A 23,332-nucleotide genomic window follows, 5' to 3' on the forward strand; every position below is an offset into this window, starting at 1 on the left:
AAATAAGCAAAGGAAGGCAGAGAAGATCTGATGGCCTCTGGCTTCTGAGGCTCAGTCAGGAGGCAGAGAGAGCACTGGAGGCCTGATTGACAGCACACTCCAGCCAGCTGTGAACAGTGATGTTAAAGCATGGGAGTTAGGGAACTGGACTGATGACTTTTAGGAGAGGCTTCCTGTAATGCTAAAAGATGAGGGGTGCTTGTGAAGGAGCCTCTCCATGACTCCTCTGATTTTCTCGTTTCTAGTGATTATTTTTTTATCAAGGTCAAGGAACTCGGATCAGGAGTGGCTGCTTGGGATTTGATGAAACAGGCAGTTTCCTTACCTTAGCAATGCCTTGGCCACATAGCAGCCACTAGACTAGGAACAACAGGCTAGATGTCTCTGCACCTGTCTCCTCATTTATAAACTGAAGGGGAGGGAGAGGGAGTCTCAGATTTGGGAAGGTGATCTGAATCACTTGGGGATTTTTAAAATGTAATACACAGAAGAAAGTCCCTTTGGGAATCTGTCAATGTGTTCTAGGCCAGCTTTCTTCCTTAGGGGTTCAGGTCTGGATTGAGAATATATTGGCTGAGATCCCACCTGGAGAGGCTGGTGTGAGCCCAGATCTGTAAAAGGTACATGCAGACAAGGACCTTAGCATCTGTCGAATTTTACTGATGCATCAGACAGGTAATTTAGCTCTGGCTTCTATCCTTCCAGTTCTTTTATGCACAATGTTAGTCCACGGTCTTTCTATGGGGAACTGTTTAAGAAAACTTGACAACTTGCTCAGGTGGATATTTACTGGGGCATGGTAGCCTAGAAGCACCTGGAATATGAGATGCCAAGGAGGAGAGCCACAGTGGACACCTCTGCTGATGGCTGAATCCACTGGAACCTCCAGCATGCTAACCTAGAATTTGGTCAGAGGGAAGAGGAATGCCGTAACACCGCCTCTCTCCCTTCATTTGCCATTCAGAGATTTAACCTTATTACAGGATCTCCAAAATGCCTGATTGAGGCAGAAAATTGGAAAGGCCATGCTGTGTTCACACTTGGGTGGTGAAGGACAGTCCTGAGTTGAAGTCTTGGCGAGACATTAGAGTGTGTGCCGTGCACACTGGCGGGAACACACTGCCAAGCTCCCAGTCATTAGCTCATTTAATCACAACCGGATCCCATGAGCTTGCACAGAAAAAAGTACTACTAAAAGGAATTAAGAGATGTGTTCCAAGACATGTAGCTAGTAAAACTCAAAGCCAGGAGTCAGACCGGAAGCTTGTGCTTCACGTCTGTGTGGACACTAATCAATTCTTTCCTAGTAGCCTATCTGGAGCCTTTGCCTCCCACAGATTCCTGCCCTGAACCAAAAAGGGAAACCAGCCTGTTATTTACCCTCTTTTGCTTCTCTTAAACTATTTTTAAAGAATGCATGATTGCTTTCCTTTTTATCATTTGGTAAAGTATAATTTCTTTATATTAGAATACAGGAAAAATAAAAAGTCAAACTCAAGCAGCTTTAGAGTTGGATTTGCAGCACAGAAACTGGGCCCACGTCTTCTTAAGCCTCCTCAGACACCACAGGCAGCCTGCAAGCTTAACAGTCCAGGCTACTCTGGCTACTCTGGCACCTGATTTACATGTCTGGTTCCAGGTACTGACATTGGTTGCAAGCTCTGTCAAGGTAATGCCTCACAAAAGGTCTAACTAAGCAGAAAGGGTTCTGAGGTTCCAGCTGGCTTTTTATCGTTTAAATGGTTCTCAAAAGATAGCAAAATTAAAACCAGACCATCAGCTACACTGAGCACAGGCTCTCTCCTCCCATAAAACCACACCATAATTTACTGCACTGCAGACTTTGTTTTTTCCAGACAGAGTTTCTCTGTGTAGTCCTGGCTGTCCTGGAACTCACTCTGTAGACCAGGCTGGCCTCAAACTCAGAAANCCGCCTGCCTCTGCCTCCCAAGTGCTGGGATTAAAGGCGAGCGCCACCACCACCCAGCCACTATCTTCATTATTATCCAAGAGTCTATCTCAGTCCCAGCTTCTAGACTGTCTTTGAAAAGGGAGATGGAGAACACATTTTCATTCTGGACTAAACCACAGGAGGGGAAAAAATAAAGGTAAAAAAAAAGGAAAAGAAAAGATTCGGGCACTAGACACCAAAGTACGTAAAACTTTTAATGAATTAACCTTACAAAAGACAAATGGCATCAAAACATCAGACGAGTTTGGTACAAAACCGGTCCTAAGCTGTGAGGACTAATTCTGGTGATGGATGGCAACGTGCTGCTGCCACAAGACAACACAGCAAGGTGACAAAAGCCGCGAGTCTCAGCTGAGGCCCACGGATGACCACTGGCAATGAGACACACGGGTGGGTGAGCACAGACTCCATGTTGAGTGACAGGATCAGCTTATTCACAAATACTGTGGGTTTGAGTATCAGACTAGGGATGCAGTTACGAGCTACCGTATTTTCCAGAGAAGAACATGCACCAGAAGATAATATACACCCCCCAGTTTTATTGCCTTAAGAATGTGTGTTCACTTCACCTCTTCCTCCATCACTTCTTTCAATGCTCTCCTTCCAGGACACGGTTCCTTCTCCTTCTGCTTAGGAGCAAGCACAGTGCAAGTGGCAGGACAATCTGGGCACAGGCAGACACCAAACAGTATGCCACTGGGTCACAGGAACTAGTCTGCAAGGGCTCCAGAGGGTGGGACAGAGCACGTACGTACATCAAGACGAAGGGGAAGGGCTGCAGTCAGAAAGTGCGTGGTAAGTTCCTGCAAGCACACGCTTCTTGTCAGGAAGAGACAGCTTCTCAGGAAGCCAAGTTGCTCTGAGAAAGGGACCGTGACATCTCGGTGTTTACAAAGTACGTCTTCAGGTCCCCTTTCCCCTTCACGTTGATGATACCTCGACATGTACACGTGTAGCCAAGTGTCTGCAGGATGAGGCTTGTCTCCTCAGTCACCTACAGGCCACAGAAACACAAAGGGATTACTTTCCAAGTCAATGTAGCCCACTTCATACAGGGTCAAAAAGTCTTCCTGTTTCTGCTTCCTATACAGACGATGTCGTACATTTACACAATGGAGTACTACTCAGCTACTAAAAACCAATGAATTCATAAAATTCTTAGGCAAATGGATAGAATTAGAAAATATCATCCTGAGTGAGGTAACCCAGTCACAAAAGAGTACACATGGTATGCACTCACTGATAAGTGAATATTAGCTCAAAAGCTTGGAATACCCAAGATACAATTCACAGACCACATGAAGCTCAAGAAGAAGGAACACCAAAGTGTGGATGCTTCAGTCCTCCTTAGACGGGGGAACAAAATATTCAAGGGAGGAAATACAGAGACAAAGTATGGAGCAGAGACTGAAGGAAAGGTCATCCAGAGACTGCCCCACCTGGGGATCCATCTCATATACAGCCACCAAACCCAGTCACTAAAGTGGATGCCAAGAAGTGCTTGCTGAGAGGAGCCTGATATAGCTGTCTCCTGAGAGGCTCTGCCAGAGCCTGACAAATACAGAGGTGGATGCTCACAGCCAACCACTGGACTGAGCACAGGGTCCCCAATGGAGGAGTAAGAGAAAGGACTGAAGGAGCTGAAAGGGTTTGCAACACATAGGAAGAACAACAATGTCAACCAAGAACCCCCAGAGCTCCCAGGGACTAAACCACTAACCAAAGAGTACACATGGAGGGATCCATGGCTCCAGATACATATGTAGCAGAGGATGGCTTTGTTGGACATCAATGGGAGGAGAGACCCTTAGTCCTGGGAAGACTTGATGCCCCAGTGTAGGGTAATGCCAGGGCGGGAAGATGGGAGTGGGTGAGTGGGCAGGGAGGCATCCTCATAGAAGCAGGGGAGGGGGTATGTGATGGGGATTTCCAGAGGGGAAACTGGAAAAGGGGATAACATTTCAAATGTAAATAAATAAAATATCCAATAAAAAAATAGAAAAATTCCATTCCTGGGAAATTAATAGAAAAAGAAATGTACCAGAGAATATTAGCATCAATAATGCTTAATTTATTGCTGGTATGAAAAAAAAAAAAAAACTCTGCCTTTAATCCCAGCACTTGGGAGGCAGAGGCAGGCGGATTTCTGAGTTTGAGGCCAGCCTGGTCTACAGAGTGAATTCCAGGACAGCCAGGGCTATACAGAGAAACCCTGTCTGGAAAACAAAAAAAAAAAACTCTGAAAAGAGCAAAACTGCCAAGTAATGTTCAAGATTAAGTAATGTTGAAGATTAAGACACCTATGGCTTATGGGGAAGGGATAACTAACATTAAATACCTTGGAAAACCTTATGGAGACACACTACTGTAGAAACTTCCTAAAGTGTATACACGCTTTGGAGTTTAAAATGAGTTATCCTATAATGTGGGGGTCGGGGTGGGGCGGCGGCAATACCTCTCTCAGACACCAGAGGCTATCAAGTAAAAGCCTGGTGTCAGGTATGGTTACCTCTTTTTGAGTTGGTGACCAGGTGGGTCCTGTAGGAAAACATTACAGGCTACTGCCACTGCTCTTGGTTACCTCACAGAACCCGATGGTGACATCCTGTTATTGAAAACCACAGATACTTGAGTCCCAGGGCATGGGGGAATATTGGTATGGACCTGGAAGCTTCATCCCTTCTGATTAGGGTTCGTCGTATTGGAAGATTCTAGGCCTGATACTAGTGGAGGAAAACAGCCAACAATCTTACTTCCTGACGAACCTGCAAGCAGCAATGACTGGCCTAGCAAGATTCTCCTACAAGTACATAAACCACATGACTGAATCCACACTAAACTGAGTCAAATACCTGTGGCTGGAAAGGTCATAGCCCTATGGGACACATTAATACTACCAGTCTGCTGAATGGATGTGGTATAAATAGCCCCCTAAGCTCTTACGGGTCTACCGATGAATTAATGGATCTCTCAATGTTAATCAGAAAAGCTTCTTTTTCACTCAGTGACAATTAACAGAGACTGGAAACTGGACGGCATGCAGAGAATAGGAGATCGTGAACTGCTCAGCTCTATACAGTCTTTCTGTACCACACCTTTTGCCCCCGAGGCTGAGGGATCTTCACAGAAGAGTGGATGGAAAGATTGTGCTGGCCAGGGGCAGTGACTAAGCAGAGTGAAAGCATTCTCTGGACACAAGAGGGCAGCTTCATATAAGAGTGTGACTGTGCTGTGTCTGCATGTACAGTATCTGCGTAGGGAAGCCACACAGCGTTCAGAATGGAAGAGGGAACTAGGGTGTTCATCCCTAGCTCGCTGAGGAGCTGCTAGGGGAAGGAGAGTCAGTTTCCTGAGGGGAGCCATATACCTGACCACCAGTAGATGGCCTTATACTCATGCACATACTAGCAGCATGAGGTGAACAATGTGGGTTTTAAAGAAGAAGGGAATGTGAAGCTGGAAGAGAATGGTTTATGAAACTTTCAATCATAAAAAGATGGCATTTCTGTCACATTTGGAGTGAGAGCAGGCTGCATCCTAGGAGAAAGGAAGCCTGCTCTGTGCTCAGACCAGTTTCTGAGTCAGGACAGGCAGCAGCTTGCAAACCTTCTCGGTCTCCACAGAGATCTGTCCTAGTTCCTCCTCAGGCAGTCTGTGGAGATGATTCACCTGTCTGAGATGCTCCACCTGTCTGAGATGCTCCACCTGTCTGAGGTGCTCCACCTGTCTGAGATGCTCCACCTGTCTGAGATGCTTCACCTGTCTGTGATGCTCCCCCTGTCTGTGTTGCTCCCCCTGTCTGAGATGCTTCACCTGTTTGAGATGCTCCACCTGTCTGAGATGCTCCACCTGAGATGCTCCACCTGTCTGAGATGCTTCACCTGTCTGTGATACTCGCCCTGTTTGAGATGCTCTGCCTGTCTGAGATGTACTGGATCACATGGAGTGTTAGTACAGAAGTCCTGAACAGTCACACAGGACACTGCCATGTTGCACAGTGACTGGTAACACATATATTTATGCACATAATTAAAAATAAAAATGAATTAAGAGACAGACTCTATAACCTTTTCTGTATGGTATTTCTTATTTCAAATATTTGGATGGCCAACGGCCTCCCACATTCCCTTCTATGCCGTTCTATGTCATTCATTTCCAAAATCTACAAGAGACTGCCTTTGTCCTCTGTGGGTCACTGTTTGGCCATGCCCACACCTAGCTTCCATCTATCCCCTTAGTGATTTCATACTATCTTTCTTTATTGCCTCTGTCCTGTGGGCACTGCCCATACTCACCAAAGACAAATATTCAAAAAGACAAATAAGAAAAGAAAAACTAAAAAGTATGGAGCAAAGCAGGCAGGCCAGCATTGTTGTGCTCTCTGCAAGTGGTTGCAAGCCTCTACTCAGAGAGCCTTCTGGGAAGGAAACGCCCTATGGCCTCATCAAGGACTGACAATGCCTCCCACCTCCTTTTGGGTGGCTTCAGATGCCAGGTCTCCACACAAGGCTAGAGATGGAATTTAAAACAAATTCCTTTGCATATCACAATTTGAGTGACATTTATATTTCTAGCATTGCTTGGGAAAGAGAAAGTGCTGGTCCAAAGCTTCTACAGACCAAAGGTACTGTAACATCCCAACCCTCCAGTATAGCTGGTCTTAGCCAAGACAGGACCAAGGGCATTTCTAGCATATGGTCAAATACATGAACACACAGTTAAGCTCTCTGTCTCTAAGTGCCTACTTCATGTCTGCCTACTGTCATCCCCCCAGTCTCTAATTGCCATAAGAGAGTTCAGGCAATGACTAGAGATTATTATTCCTGATGAATGGGATCACTGTGTGTGGCTGTTGGGGTACCCCCTCCAGTGGACCTTGAATATACAACAGATGTGACATTTGTCTAACAGCTAGGATAGGTAGAGAAGATATGCCTAGCTAGAGATACTTCCCACAGTGTTCAAAAGCAATCTTGTAAAAACTTCCCTTTCTGGTCTGTGAGCTTGCTTTTTCATCATGGTTCAAAACATGCCCTGTTTTATTATTTTGTCATAATTGTGACCACACAGCTGTGATGACCACAGCACACCTCTTGTCCCTAATGCAGTGCTGTTCCACAGCGTGAGCGCACTGGGCGATTGATGTGTTCCCTGCTGTAGACACAGTACATAGCTCAGCACGTGAGTGGAACTAGGAATTAAATGAGCCAAGATACCAACTCTAGGGGACACAGCTGCCTTGTGGGTAGCTTCCTGCCCATCTTTTGTACTCTCTGTCTTGACTGGTGGATCACTGCTCAACTACAGAACTGGAAGAATTCCATCACACTTCCTATAACAGATTTTTTTCTCATTATCTTTAGAGAAATCTCTACTCTTTCCCCCAACCCCAGAATGTGATTAGTGCATTTTTAATTAGAGTTACTGTAGCCATGCCTGAAATTGATTAAATGAGCAGTGGGAACACTAACATGAAATGATTTTATTTTTTTTAGTTGTTGCTTTAATTTGTCAGATATTGTCTTTCTTTCCCTTGGGTGGATTGTAGACATTTGGGGTCATTTAGAGCTTGTAAGATATCTTGCTAGAATGATTTTATTCTGTTCTTTCTCTCAGTCTTACTTTCATTTCTCCCACTTCCCAGTCTTCATCTTTCCTACACTTTCCTTTCCAGGAAGTCAGGGCTACCTGAGCTTTGAGCTGCTGACCTCCCCTGCAAAGTCTTTATATATGTGATGGGGTCAGCAAAGGGAATAGTTCATAAGGCGTCTCCTGGGCTCTCAGTACAGGTGGGTACCTTCCCTCTGGGGCAGTCACGGCTATGGGTCACCACCCTGCCTTGCAGGTCACCTCTGGTCAGAGGATTTATATTTTGAAGGCCCATACCTTCTCATCATTAGAGTCTGGTTGGTGTCATTCCTAACAGTTAATGCAAAAACTATGATTTTTCTCTATAGAAGGGTTTAAATAAACTCTAAGTTTTCCTATTTAATTTTTTGTTGTATTGTTATTTATCATCATCATCACCATCATCACCATCATCATCATCACTTGTGGGAAGCCACATGTGCCGTTGCAGAGTGGCACAGGCTTCTGCTGGCCACCACGCATACATAGGCAGGAAAGTTTTTTACCAAGATGAGGTTTTGAGAATTAACCAAAATTAACCAATCAGATGAGAGAGAAGTTGACCAATCAGATGAGAGAGAAGTTAACCAATCAGATGAGAGAGAAATTAACCAATCAGATGTAGGCATGCAAATGAGGTGGTAAGCATCAACCAAGCACAACCAATCCAGGTGTGAGACACGCCTCTCCTAGGTCTATATAAAGCAGCACCAATGCTGGGCTCGGGGTCTATTCGCCTCTACAATCAAGTTCTCCCAATAAACGTGTGCAGAAGGATCCTGTTGCAGTGTCGTTCTTGCTGGTCGAGTAGGACGCGCGCAAGAATCACTATTATAATCAATGACAGTTCCCAAGAGAACCAAGGGTGCCTGAGAAGAGACTGTGTTACCTGTATTTTGTCCAGGACTCCGGTGCTGTCCATCCTACTGGCGACGTTGACAGTGTTGCCCCAGATGTCATATTGTGGCTTCTGAGCCCCTATGACGCCAGCTATTACAGGTCCATGGTTGATACCTGCAACATGTCAGAACCTGGTTAGCAAGATTGGAATTGCAGGAACTCTTTTAAGTCAGAAGTCATTCAAATCATGCATGAAGCATTAATATTAAACAAATCTCAACCAAATCCATGATTTACAAGACTCCAGAGTCCAGAGCAAATCCAACTTTATCATCTCAAGATGCTACAGTGCCTATGCCTGTTAAATCCTTTTAGAGCTCCACCTCTGTTTGCAATGCCATTGACCCTGCTGTGGTGTAAGATCTGCGTTTTTTGAGACACTCAGTGTTGTGACAAATTGTATTCTTGATGTTGATAAGGAAATTCAGGTGAAAAAACCATCACAAGACACTTCCAGGGTTCACAATTACGTGAATTCATTTTGTCTGTTTTCTTGGTGGTATGGCTCAGACTGACTTTGAATTTCAAATCTTCCTGTTAAGCGCTGATATTAGAGGTGTGAGCTATCATACCGAATATAGTTAATGTTCACTTTCAAATACGTTTTAATTCTGTACCCTGACTGGTTGAATTCAGAGTACCTTAACTTCCCTTTTGCCTACATGACCAGCACAGTGGCCACCACAGCCACGCTAATGCAGCATCTCCGACTTCCATGAACTTCATGCCTCCCACGTATAAACTCTCCTCTAACAGTCCTGACAACTCTAGGAGGTGGGTCAGGCCACAGTTGTGGGCAAGGAAACTGAGGCAGGTGCCATCACAGAGGCAGAACGTAGAGTACAAGCCAGGAGTGGCTTTTGGGTCCTCAACAACACATCTCTTGCCTCTATCTGTGCACGTGGTTTTTACCTGCATGGGCTTGCTGCTTCTGAATGTTCTGGATAGTGATGTATTTTGCCACCCTGTTTTCCAGTGGATTCCCTTGAATTTCTAGAGAGAGCTTTTACGCAGTCTGCACTAAAATCTCAAACAACTAACATGTGTGATACAAAGAGCCCGGTAGAGTTCAAATTTGAGGGTTAAAAAAAAAAACAAAACACTGGAACTTCACATATACAATACACTGGAATTTAGAAGCAGTGAGGGGATTTTGTGAGCCCTGAGACTATAGGAGAGTGGGTCTGGTTGAGGTTGCCCTGTGTGAAGAAGAGGCACACTTGGCCAATCCCCAGGCATCTTGGGTTCTGGTTCTGTTGGATCTGGGCCGTCTGGTTCTTTGTTTCTCAAAGGGAGGGTTGTCATCCTGCTGGGATGGAAGCCTCTCCCTCCGACTGACTACCAGAGCTCTCGTTCTGGCCTGGCTGGCCCAGTTCTGGCTGAGGCACAAAGGATTTTCGAGAGTCTTGGAGTACCCAGGCTTTAAGTATTATTTCCCCAGATAAATATGGCATCCTGGGGCATCACTATCCATAAAGGTGACCTCAACTGAGGTCCCTTTTTGCTCAGCTGAAATTGTGAGGCTTGGTTATTTGCTTGATTGTGGTTAAAGTGTGTGTTGCCTAGTGTTGGGGCATAGAGACAGCACCACCTACTATCAGAAGTCAATGGGTCAAGAGTCAGACCAATGTCTCTAACTGACAGGAGACCTGGAATTGTCTCAGTCCACTTCAAAGTCTATGTTGGTTTCTTTCCGGGACAACTCAGTTCAAGCACACAGACCCTTAAGTGTTTTGGGGTGGAGTGGAGGAGAGCCATAGGAATAGGTTCTGTGTTCTCTGGTTACTCTTTTACATTTTCTCCTGTGTCTACACTCACACCTTGAAGCATTACCATAACAGTATTAACAGGACATTCCTGAGAGATGTAGATTCTGACTGCAGACCTGCCTAGTGATGGATTTTAGAGATTTTTTTTAAAACTATGGGAAGCTAGGCTCAGAAACAAAATCCAAATACTAGTCCATAAAGTCCTGCAGGTGGGAGAGTTGACAAATACATCCATTTCTGCTTTTTGTGGTATACTCAGCAAAATTTAACTTCTGCTGTAGACATCTGGCTCTGTCCCAAGGGTAAGAGCACACAGGAGTCAGGTCAAGATGCTGGCCTGTGACTCTATCCCCTCACCTTCCAGCATTTCTTCTAGCTGTCTGTAGATTTCTGCTTGGACTACATCTCTTGGGGATGGGTGGGGCCTGACCTGGTTATGGCTGGCAACAGGCTGTCTCTACTTGGTGCACAGTGAGTGTGCATGACTTATGTCTTTGATTCTGCAGCCTGGCAAGCAGAAGAGGTTACATCTAGAGTTAATCTTGCTCTTGGTGGAGCCATTGCTTTTTGTACTAATTTTACTCCATGTTCCCAATGTGAACTGCCACTTGATAGTGTTCTGTGCTGGGGTCAGGCAAGGAGCACTTCTTAGGGGTGCCTGAAGGCTTGGGCAAGGGGAACTCAAAGGCAAACAAAACATCAGGTTAACAGACTGCAGGACTGATGTGTGGGGTGACTGGAGAGATGTAAGTTACTGAATAATCAGAAGAAAGCAGCCACTCAACAAATACCCACTGAGGGAGGGCATTTAGTATTTTCCCCAAGACTAATCAGCAGCAACTGATCTCAAACCACGTCACTCATCTCCTGGGTCCACATTGGTTCACTGCATGCTTCCTAACTTTTATCAGTGGAAGAAAGAAGGTCTGTGTGGTTGCAAGATACAACCGTGCAGGGTCTCTGCTCTTCCAGCAGAGATACTTGACTACAAAGCACAGGCCAGGATGGCTTTGCTTCTCCACTCCAGCGAGCAACTTTAGAAAGCACCGAGGTCCTGCCTGACTTACCCACCTTAGTGTAGCATGCAGCACACTGTGGTCTAATGCTTTTCCGCAGAGCCCAGTCTTTGCTCCTGTGTGTTTTCTGAGTTTCTGTTTCCCTGCACAGCGTCCTCTCTTTCTGGTTATTTTGCTCACTGATTTTTGTCAGCTTTGCTTTTTTTTTTTTTTTTAATTGTGGCACTGATGTTATGATTTGTGGATTTCACCAGCTCTGCAGCAGGCTGCTGCTTACTGTGGCCCAAGCTTCATGTATGTTTGGAGACCACGCAATGTATGGAAACATAACATGCTTGGAAACGGTATTGGGTCACACAGAAAGTTCAGTGTTCAGGTGGTGATGTTAAGGTGATGGGGTTTCAGAAGGATGAACTTATTGATTATGTTCATTATGAGGTGATTACGTCATTGTGAGCGTTAGCTCAACTCTCATGGATGCAGACTGTCGCAAAGAGTAAGTTTAACCTGCCAGCCTCTCCGGCCTCCCAATTTTCCATATGATCCCTCTCACATATACAACTGTCATGATGTCACCATCCCATGCTGTGATGTAACCATGAGGCATGTTCCAAGGCCAAATGGTCCATTAGCACCTGATCTTGCACCATCAGTTTCAAAAACTATGACCTGCACCAACCTGGTTTTTTTTTTTTGTTTTTGTTTTTTTTTGTTATTATTATTATTTTTTAATGGAAGTCTCCAGGGATTCCATTATAGCAACAGAGTAGTAGCATCAGGGTCTGAGGACACCATTTCCCAGGCTATCAAGAAACTATATAAAGAGAGCCCTGGTCTAGGATCCAAGAGACGTGTGATGTGGATGGTTGGCTGGCAGGGCAGAGCCCTGGTCCCCTCGCCTCCCTGATTTCTGGGTTTGCAGAGTCTAGATGAAAGCTTACGTACACAGAAGTGACGCAGTACAAAGAACAACATGCTTGGATGCTCACAATCAACAGTGCGTGTGAAGAAGAGCATCTCGTTTGCCATCAGGAGAGTTTTTAGAATTCAGGTCACATATATAGAGAAGGAAGAAGAAAAAACCCTCCAAATATCTAGATATTTCCACCTCCCCCTCTAAAGTAGAAATCTGTATGCAAAAAAAAGTTATAAGCCACACAGATGGAGCCTGACACAGGAACTGCTTGTCTGTGGACTAAGAAGAAGCAAAATGTGTTGCCAAGAAAACAAAAAAAAATTGTCAAAGAAGTTCTTACAAATCACAAATTCCTACAGACACCGTGCATATATTATGGGGCCAGCTGTGTGCTAAGTCAACGGCTTCAAACACTGCTTTTTTTTTTTTTTTTTTTTTTTTAAAGTAAGGCTTTGGAAAAGGCAAGTCATCATGGAACATGCTAAATATCAACTTAAAGCTTGTTAAAAAAAAAACTTCTCATAAATCAAGAAGTTTCTTTTTCCTCAGAAAATTAGAACTTATGATTTAAAAACAAAATAAAGCAAAAAACTAAAAATCTCCCCAAGATGGAAGGAAGTTGAAAAACTACCTGGGACACACATTTTGCATTCATCAAGTCTATGTGACCCCATGGATGTAGGACTGGATTTTAGTGTTTGGTTTCTGAGACAGAGTCTCGCGTAGCCTCAGCTGTTCTTGAACTGTTATGGAGCTGAGGATGGGTGTGAATCTCCTGATTCCAACCCTTACCAGTGCTGGAACTGCATGTATATAAAGCCACGACCCTCATGCTTAAGATGCATTCTATTCAATGGCATCTCTTATGTCTGGCACAGGTTGAAAAGATGGTTGATGGGAGGTCAGTGGTAACAGCAAAGTAATGGCAGCTTCCAATCCGTAAGGCACAGCGAATGAATGATTCTGTGCTAGGTAGATCCGTGGCTGACTGGAGGTTCTGGGGACTAAGACAGCACCAACTCCACCTGGTGACCCATACATCTGTTCCTAGAGTTCACCCAGAGGGAGAATCTCTTTCCAAATTGACTCTGGGGCTCACAGTTTCTCTACATCCTTCTGTATGCAGCCAGACCCACTGCTCCAGTTTAGGTTTGCCAGCACAAGGGTCCCCATTGACTCATGTGGTGGTTTGAATATGCTTGGCCCAGGGAGTGGCACAAAGTGTGGCCTTGTTGGAGGAGGTGTATCCCTGTGGGGGTGGGCTCTGGAAGGCAATAGTCTGCTCCTGGCTTCTTTTGGGTGGAAATGTAGAACTCTCAGATCCTCCTGCACCATGCCTGCCTGGATGCTGAATGCTTCCTGCCTTGATAATGGACTGAACCTCTGAACCTGTAAGCCAGCCCCAGTTAAATGTTGTCCTTTCTAAGACTTGCCTTGCTCATGGTGTCTCTTTACAGCAGTAAAACCCTACCTAAGACACCTCCTGAGGCTTCATTCCTCATCCCAGACATTTGCACTTGCTCAAACCGCTTTGCACAACATACCCACTCGAAGTTTGAAGTCGTTGAAGGAGTGCTTATTGATGGCATCCAGTTTCCCCACCAGGGCGTATGCAAACTCCACCATGGTGCCTATGTGCATGTATTGACGCTCGGGTTCCTAGAAGAGATCAGAGGCATCCAGACAGGGTTAGAACCACAGAATGGCATCATCACTCAGTCATGAGCCTGGGCCCATCCTGAAAAGAAAGGACTCATACTTTGTGGGAGTTAAACCTCATCTCAAGGAAATATTGGCTCTGAATTTACGGTTGGAGTCAAAGCATGACACTAACCCCTAGAACACATTGTCCTGGCATCTTCAGGAGAAAGCACCATAGCTCAGAGATGTGGCCCACCTCAGATCTCCATTGTTCTACATGCGAGGCACTAGTAGTGAACTTTGAAGGCAGCTAGATCCTTAATGTTCATCATACCCAACCTTATCAAGGCTGGCCAGAAAAGGGACCCTGCTGCTTGCCTTGCTACAGGTCCTGCTGGAGTGGACCAGTGGGAGCTTCATGAAGATGAGAGGGCCTACTTTGATCACGAAGGTTGGTTCTCACCATTTGGAGTAAGCTCACCATTCCCCTATGGCAGCTGTTATCCCATGGCAGCTCCCCTCGGCTCTGGTAACACACTCCTTACTTTGCCTATTCAGGACTCCAGGTGGGCATGCTGAGGGCTGAGTCTTGTGTGGAAGTCTAACCTTAGACACTCAGAATGTGATTTCATATCTCTGGATATAAATCCTTAAACAGGCCATTTAGTGAGGTTTCCAGCTAGAGCCTTAACTTATGGGATGGACATTCCTGTAAGAGTAGGTTGAGGACAACATGAGGACTCAGGAAGGAGCTGCCATCTAGCCAGGACAGATGCCTCAGGAGGTGCTTCAGAAACGCCTTGATTTTGAACTTCTGGCTCCAGAATGAAAAGGTGAGGAGCACAGAGAGCCAGTCATCAGTTGTGGTGTCTGCTACAAGCCCATTCAGGCTAACACAGGAGAGTCCTCCCCTTCACTCACCCCTGAGTGTTTTATGAAACACTTCATATGAAGTTACGTTTACTTTTTTTACTTTTTCTTGCTGTATATTTAACAAACTTATTCACCCCAAATGTCAGACCATTTCCTCTATCATACATAAGATGGCCTTGGGTATCTCTCTCTCCATAGATGAGGAAAATGAAAGCCAAATCCCGGAGCTTCTATAGGGGCGACGTAGAAGAACAAGCAGACATAATCCACTCATTCCAGATAACAGGAAGTGGGGACAGCGGAGGGGGTAGCTGACAGGAAGGGGACAATGGCATGAGGGCAACTTGGTGAATCAGCTCAGCAGTTAAATATGGACATGGGAGAGGTGCCTCACTAAAGCAGGTTTTCACCGTGACTCTGTTGATTGAGTGAATAACCCTGTGTTCTGGGGCTTTCCTGGGCACCACATAGTGTCTATTTGCATGGCTGTCTCTACCCACTGGGGCTAATGGCATTCTCTATCTCTTGTGGAAATGACCCACCCCTCCCCCAAAATGTTTCTGGATATTGACAAATTTCCCCTGGGGGAAGGCACGTCGGGCCAGAGAAAGGATTATTCTAAGCTGAGAACAACTGAAGTGAGTAATGTAGATGTGAAAGGACAAAGAGAGATTAGGGTTCTCACTAAGAGAGGAAGATTCGATCTAGAAAAAGCAAACAAATGAAACAGTGCTGCTACCATCCATCGTCTTAGGGTTGCTTTTGCTGTGATGAAGAACTGTGACTCTAGCAACTTGGGGAGGAAAGGGTTTATTTGGTTTACACTTCCACATCACTGCCCATCTTAGAGGAAAGTCAGAAAAGGAGCGCAAAACAAGGCAGGAACCTGGAGGCAGGAGCTGATGCAGATGCCATGGAAGGGTGCTGCTTACTGGCTAGTTCCTTGCGGCTTGCTCAAGCCTGCTTTCTTTCAGAATCTAGCACCACAAGTCCGGGGATAACACCAATCACAATGGGCTTGGCCCTCCCTCATCAATCACTAATTAAGAAACACCCTACAGCCAGATCTTATAAAGGTGTTTTCTCAAGTGCTCCCTTCTTTCAGATAAGGCAAGTCTGTGTTAAGTTGACATAAATCCGGCCAGCACTGCCGTAAATCCTTACAAAAGATTCTGGTGGAGATGCAATGCAACATAATCACCATCACCATCATCACCTGACGTCATCATGTATGTATGATGCTTATGTAGGGGAACATGTGGACAACTTCATGGAGTTGGTTCCTTCCTTTCACGTCTACACAAACTCTGCAGATTGAATGCATGTTGCCAGGTTTGCACAAAGTGCTTTCAAGTGCTGAGCTACCTTACCAGGTCATGGTGCGATTTTTTTTTTTTTCTTTTAAGAACAGTGAGGCTTGTACTAAAGGCTGTTAATACGTTTGTCTCCGTGGTTTGTGAGGAGCTAGGGTTCAAAGCCTGTGTAGTGAGGTGAGCACACTTTGCTTTTTAACAGAGAAACATGTCACTGAGTCAACAGGAAGGGTCTTAAGTGGTAAAATCAAAACTGCCAAAGAGGAGGATGTATTTTTGTGGAAGAAATGGTTTGAGTTCCGCTGAACCAAGTAGCTTCATGTGCTCACCCATCGACTGTTTCCTATGCCTTCATGCAGTTGTTTGAGAATGGAGGTTTGTAAGGGACTTCAAGTAGTAAGGCAAGGTTGAGTTTTCGGAGGAGGGTTCAACAGCTTATGTGGGCTCAGCAAAACCTAGAAAAAGTATATAGTCTGCAGATGAACTCAAGTCTTTTTGAAAGTTCCCAAGACCTGAGCCCTTGATACAAAGTTAATGGCATGATAATGCAGTCATTTCTCATTACGATTTAAATATCAATTTCTACCAGCCATTTCCAAATGCTGAACTAGTGCCTAGCTACCCAGAGATGACACATTTGATTTCTGAAGTGCATATTTTAAGCTGGTTCTTTTGGAACCAACAAGGAATGGTGCCGAACAAAAAGCCGTGCTTACTGAGATTTTAAAAATGCAAGTGTCTATTTGACACCATCTAGTCCCAAATTGAGATGGCTCTCCCCTCCTCCCCCTCCACTAGTCCCATGCTGTGTGACTATGTTCTGTTTTGGGAAACTTCTGGTGTTCTGATTCTAGCTTTTTTGGTCTTGCAGGGACTCAGGGTGTCATCTAAGGAAGATTTGTTCTTGGTGCTCTCAGGAACTGTGACCATACCTGTCAGCTTTCTGCAGTGACATCATCTACCCACTGCCCCGGTGAGCAGAGAGAGCTGAATGCTGTTACCCCCAGCTTACGCTGGAGAAGACACTCTGTGTATACTGCCCTAGTCAGACAAAAGCAGACTCAATGCTGCGTTCTCCAGTCGCTGGGTATGTGATTTTTGGGTCAGTCACTTAACTTCTCTGAGCTTTGATTTTCTCACTTATAAAATAAGACAAAAACTAAGATGGAACATCTGCCTAATTGGACTCACAACAGGTTGTAAATAATGCCTGGTATTGAGAACTCTCTATACAACTATCTAGGGCTAGTGAAATCATGGATATTTGAGGAGAACTTACTACATAATTTCCCTAGACCAGCATAATCCCTAACTGTATTATAAAGAAACTGCATTAGAAACAGTTATCCTTATGTCCACAGCCAAGTGTAGCTGTCACCCCTCACCAAATGAACTTCTCTTTGTAACAGACAGAGACACTCACGCAAAATCACAATTGACCACAATACAGAAAATAACTGATCCTGTGGTACCCAGGCGAGCAGATGCATCTACAACACAGCTCTTGCAACCAAAAGCTCAGGGACCATGGAAAAAGACAGGGAAGAAATAGTGTGATCAGGAAGTCACTATGAATTCATATTTCCTAAATGACAGGGAAACTTCATCCATGATCCCTCAACAATTTAGCCTTAGCTGCCTAAATAAGATGAGATATCACCAATAGAAATGCTAATGTAGAAGTCTCATGGGGCCACATGCCTAAACAAAGAAATACAGATAACCAATGACTACAGAAAGAGGGAGAATTAGCCCTGCCCAGCCCAGGGATGAGACCTTTAAACTCCTTCTCTAATACAAAGTGGTCAGCCCTGAAATCATATACACACAAGCAACACTAAACAGACTCAGCTTGTATTTCAAGATTTATGTATGTATGTACATGTGTGTGTGTGCATATATATATATATATATGCATATATATATATATATACATATGCCGTGTTCCTATTGGGTCTGTTGCTAGGTAGCACCTCACAGAGGTATGTGTGGCAGGGATGCTGCTTACTTCTTCGTGGCTGGAAATGAAGATCAAGAGAAAGGTTCTGTGTGGCAATATTTCCTTCAAGGGTAGTTTTCAATAGATCTAATTGTCTCCTAAAGGTATTGCCACTCTTCAGTGCACCACCAGGCAGAGGCCAAGCCATTACCAGGGGATTCTTATCAACACCAAGGCAGGGAGCCACCTAGGGGTGGTCTTATATGGGACTTTTTCTCTTCCTATGTAGGGAGTCTCTCACACGTTTGAATGACTTTGACAGTGGTCAAAGTGTTGGGCAAGCCAAGAGTCCTTGAGGGTCACAGAAGATACAGCTGAGATGGATGGCTCATTTCCCCCCTTCTGTTTTCAGGGCCCTAGTAACAAAAGAAGCAGAGAGAAGTTTGTTTTCCTATCACATACCATGAAAGCTGTGGTGTTTCTACAAGAAAACACAGCCTCCAACCTCACTTAAGCAGAGAGTGAAATTGCCCTCCACCCTTCCCAGGAAGTGGGGCTACCAGCTCTGGTGGGCAGTTTGGCTTTTGTAACTTGTCAGTGGGAGATCTCAGCAGACACTAAGATGCTCTTTTTTCTACCCGCTGATCCCTGCTGGCATGTCCTGAACCCTCTGTATCTCATGTAGAAACTGCTGCACCAACTCTTCATTTCTACACTTTATTCAGAACAGCAGTCACCAGTAAGGCCCTTGGTTTAGGCACAGTGTAAAAAGAAATCACCCGTGGGCTAACAACAGGCACATATGATTCCTAGCAGCCTCACTGGGTGACTCCTAACTTGGGCTTTCAAGGAGTTGGGTGGTTGAATGAAAGTATCTCCCGTTCACTGCTCTGACAGCAAGCTCTTGTTAAGGATTCGGTGGATGAGCGAGTTCAGAGTTTTCAGGGGCTCACACAGAGCCTGAGGCTGAATTGGGTTGGCTGGTGATGGACAGTATAGAAAAGGAGAAATGTGTGCCTTCGAGTTCTGGGTGAAGTTAGAGGTCCATCTCCCGATGCTAACTGGTCCTAACCAAGTCTGAAGCCTAAGTCCTGGTGCCTGTTTTGTTCACATATAGTAAGCAAATGAATTAATTTAAATTATATTTGAATTAAATATTTTAAAATTAAAAGTATTAAGAAAATCAAGGTTCAATGCAGAACAAACATCTGGTGCCCATACCTTGGTAAGACAGGAAGTCCCTTTCTCTTTTGCTAGGCTCTCCCATCCCAGGTTTGCTCTATCCCTGGACATTACATCCTTTCAAAGGGGTGCTGAACTACATGCAATTAGGAATCAAAGCTGGAGGCATAGTTTATTACATCAGGAGGACACAAGCATAGATTAAATGATCTTTCTTCCTTCTGTGTTGCCTTTAACATCCTGGTAGAATTGGTGGGGAAGATAGTAAAGCCAGTAAGTAATTACCACCGGTGATAATACAGAAGGTCACTGACTAGGGGCTTCCTCTGTAGTCAGCGGGGCTGCAGAGCTCTTCAGAGGTGGAGCAAGGGAGGCAGGGTAGAACCGTGAGGGTCAATCAGGGAAGAGCAAACGGAGGGAGGGAGCTACTTCTACTCCTGCAGCTCACTGTCATCAGAAGCAACAATGGGCAAGAGTGATCATTCTTCAGTGAAATGTTCTTCTGCAAGTCAAGAAATCCATCCTTGACCCACCATTTGGCTACTGAAGGGTGAGGTCTAAAAGCCCAGGAAAGGAATCAACATGGTTGGCCAGGATCTGAGAAGCCTGAGGTCACAAGGCGAAAGGTCAGGACCACAAACTGGGTGGGCCAGCTCCCAGTTTGAACCCTGATAGACTTCCTCAGAGGACTTTTGGTCACCAGGGCATGAGATGCAGAACAATGGGAGCAGTCTAGAAAGCGAGATGATTCTTTGGAGTGTTTTTTCTCTCTTGCCAAATGCCCGATTCTCTTAAGAACAACAGTCGGTTCTTAAAGGTGATGCTATCTTCGAGTCACATTGTCTTAGTGCTTAAAATAAGAACTCCCTGTTCCATTTTAAAGAGCAAATGAAGGGGAACAGAGGCTGGTACTAAAGCCTGGCCTGGCTGAGTGCTGACAGGACTCTTTGTATTTAATTTGCGGGTAGATAAGGATGCTGTTCTGCCAATAGACAATGCCGAAGCAATTATAAATGAAAGCCAAATTCCAAATGGCCATAATTCACATAATTTTGCCTCCTTTTGGGCTTAAGAAAATCCAATTAATTCTTGAGAAGGTCTACATATTCTGCAAATTGAATGTTTGGCTATGAAGAATAAATATTTGGTCACATAAATATATTTTGCTTATAACTTTAGATAGTAAGTATTAAGCATTTTAGAGATGTGGCATTCTCTTCTTTCTCCTCTTCCTCTTCCTCCTCCTCCTCTTATTTAGAAAAGATAAGTAACATTAATATTGACATTTCTACCTCATAAAATGAAATAGATTTTCCTTTTAGAAAGCTATCATTGCATGACTTGCTGAAATTCTAATTAAAAGTTGTAATCACAAATGGCCTCTACTGGGTAGAAATTTCCTGTATGGATATTATATTTCATTTATGCCCCCCAATAGCTCTTATCTCACTTCAACCAGATAGGTCAAGAACATCATCATGGGAGACAGAGTCTGTCTTAACATTATTAGCTCTTTTTTTGCCCACAAAGACCATGGCTTTTATGAAATATTTTGAATAGTAATAGTTAATGTCATCTTCCCAAGAGCCTTACAAAAGAAGGGGTGGATATTGGTCTATGTGTAAGGAGACAAATGAAAAATCTAGCTGTTTTCTGTTTATTCTGAAAACCATCACTGGTGGGCTACTGCCTGCTCAGAAGGCAGAATTCTAGATCAGGCACAAAAGGATGTGTTCAGAGATACAGTTCATGAGGGTAGAGGGACTGGGCTCTGAGCAGAGAGTGAGTTGCTAAGACAGGATAGAGATGCCTAAGGGTGTTCATATTCATGCTCAGGTATGAAAACAGCAGGTGTAGAGTATCAAGCAAGGGCAGATGATGGGGAAGGCAAAGTAGTTTAGTGGCAGCTGTATTCCAGACAGACAGACAGACAGACAGAGAGGCGTGCATGGTACATTTGGATACTGGTCTGCGACCAGCTCTATAATTCTTGTTTTCTTTACAGCCTTGGTTAAGTCTGTGACTGCTCCTTGCCAGTTTCTCTATCTGGGATGTTCCAGAGAGTTTATCACTTAACATTTGGATTGTCGCAGCCCTCACCAGATATCCAAAACTTCTGCTTTGGATTTCCCGGCCTTCATCTGCGTTGCTCATCTGTGTCAGGCCATGAGGACCAAGATAGATAGTTTCTGACAGTGCTATGCTGCACATCTTTGGAGCCTGAGGCAAAGGGAGAGGGCCTGTCCACACATTAGGATTTCATGTTACATTTAGTAGCTAAGGTTTTCTAGGTCATTAAAGGCATTGACAGAGTCTGTTCCTTTCTATTATAACAGAGGGTAAAACCTTATAATGAGTTCTGCTTTGATTCTAAATGAGATACTTACATTAAACAATGTTGCATTTTAAAACCTCTGTTTTACATTTATTTTTTTTTTTTACTTTAACACATTACTGGGATGTGAAAAAAAAAACCCAAAAAACTGTTAAAAATATGCAAGAGCATGCACAGGGCTTTTGCCTCAGGCCCTAAGCTGGCTTCGGAGGTTACTACTGAGAGTCCACGCATGAGAATTTCTTAGGTTCCTTTTACTGTTTCTTCTCTTTTTTCTCACTGATCAGTCAGTGTAGTCATTGAAATGTTTCTTGGAAAGAAACCAACTAAAGTGGAGGACAGATGATTATTGAGTCAGAATAATTTGAAAGTTACTTCTTGTGATGCTGCGGTGGTGTGAAGGAGAATAATCCCCATGAGTTACATACTTGAATGCTTGATCTCCAGTTGGTGGAAATGTTTGAGAAGGACTAGGAAGTGTGGCCTTGTTGGAGGAGGCCTTGTTGAAGCCACTGAGGGTTGGCTTCGAGGTTTTGAAAGCCCATGGCATTCGAGTTGGCTCTCTCTCTTTTTCTGCCTCATGGTTGTTGTCTCAACATAAAATATTTCAGCTCCTGCTCCAGCACTATGGCTGCCAGCCTGCTGCCATGATCCCCACATGATGATTATGGATTCACCCTCTAAAGTTGTAAGCCAGCTCCTGGCTAAAGGCTTTCTTTTATAAGTTGCCTTGGTCATGGAATTTCCTCACAGTTAGAAAAGCAACAAATTTAGCTAGTTAGTTTTCTGTTTCTTTGTCAATATGACTCTTTGTTTGGGACTCTCAATTGAAAATATACCTCCATCAGACTGGCCTGAAGGAAAGTACGTGAAGACATTTTCTTGACTGATTGATATGGGAGGATCCAGACTGCTTTGTATGGTGTCATCCTTGAGCAAGTGGTCTTGGATGGTGTAAGAAAGTGGGATGAGCAGGCCAGTAAGCAGAATTCCACCATGGCCTATGTATCATTGACTGATTCCAGGTTCCTGCCTCTTTCATGACATGACTTTCCTGGATGATGGGACTACAAACTTTAAGATGAAATAAGCCATTTCCTCACCATGTTATTTTTGGATATGGCATTTCACCAGAGCCTTAGAAACTCCAACCGTAAGACAACTCTTGCCTCAGAATTACTCTTTCTTTTGCCCATGAATATTAGGAAGGGAACAGACCTTCCTGCCACTTCTGGAGGATTTGCCAAGGCTCAGATTGTGTTTCCTCTCTCCCAATGGAGGTAGACATGAGCTGAGCCTGTGGAACTCAGCCCTTCCTATCTCTGAATTCCACCTGCTTTCAGGAAACTGTGTTCTGGTGTGTTCCATGCAGTACTCAGCAGAGAATACTTCATGTAAAGCTACATTGAGATGCTCAGGATGTCTAATCTCCTCATAGGGTGTTAGTCTTACTCACTGATCTCTTCTAATAATCCAACAAGTAACACAGATATGTCTACACTAACATAGAAGCAAAACACTGCATGAGAAGAGTCTCAGCTTCTGGTTGATTGAAAATAATCAAAGGTCATGGGCCTAGGGGAAAACAAACTAATATTACTTTGCTAAATGAGCATAGCAATCAAATGACTCCAAATGACACACTGCTGTACCCATAGGCAGAACATTTCTCAACATTCATCAGGAAAGCTTATTCTTATATCTTGGGTTAATATCCACTTATCAGTGAATACATATTGTGTGAGTTCCTTTGTGATTGTGTTACCTCACTCAAGATTATGCCCTCCAGGTCCATCCATTTGGCTAGGAATTTCATAAATTCATTCTTTTAAATAGCTGAGTAGTACT

The 23,332-nt window shown here is 44.3% G+C and overlaps 1 protein-coding gene across 1 annotated transcript in view; it reads right to left on the minus strand.

Annotated features, from left to right (window-relative positions):
* Positions 1-2,144: 2,144 nt before the first annotated feature.
* Adcy2 (adenylate cyclase 2) overlaps positions 2,145-23,332 on the minus strand; it is a 389,152-nt gene continuing 367,964 nt past the window's right edge. Inside the window, exons 23-25 of the mRNA XM_021179908.2 lie at positions 13,746-13,860; positions 8,490-8,614; positions 2,145-2,966 (exon numbers count right to left, since the gene is read on the minus strand). Of these exons, the coding sequence (XP_021035567.1) occupies positions 2,814-2,966; positions 8,490-8,614; positions 13,746-13,860 (393 nt within the window). The 3' untranslated portion in view covers positions 2,145-2,813. The remainder of the gene's footprint in view (positions 2,967-8,489; positions 8,615-13,745; positions 13,861-23,332) is intronic.

Source organism: Mus caroli, chromosome 13, assembly GCF_900094665.2.
Source record: "Mus caroli chromosome 13, CAROLI_EIJ_v1.1, whole genome shotgun sequence".
NCBI classification, from domain to species: domain Eukaryota; kingdom Metazoa; phylum Chordata; class Mammalia; order Rodentia; family Muridae; genus Mus; species Mus caroli.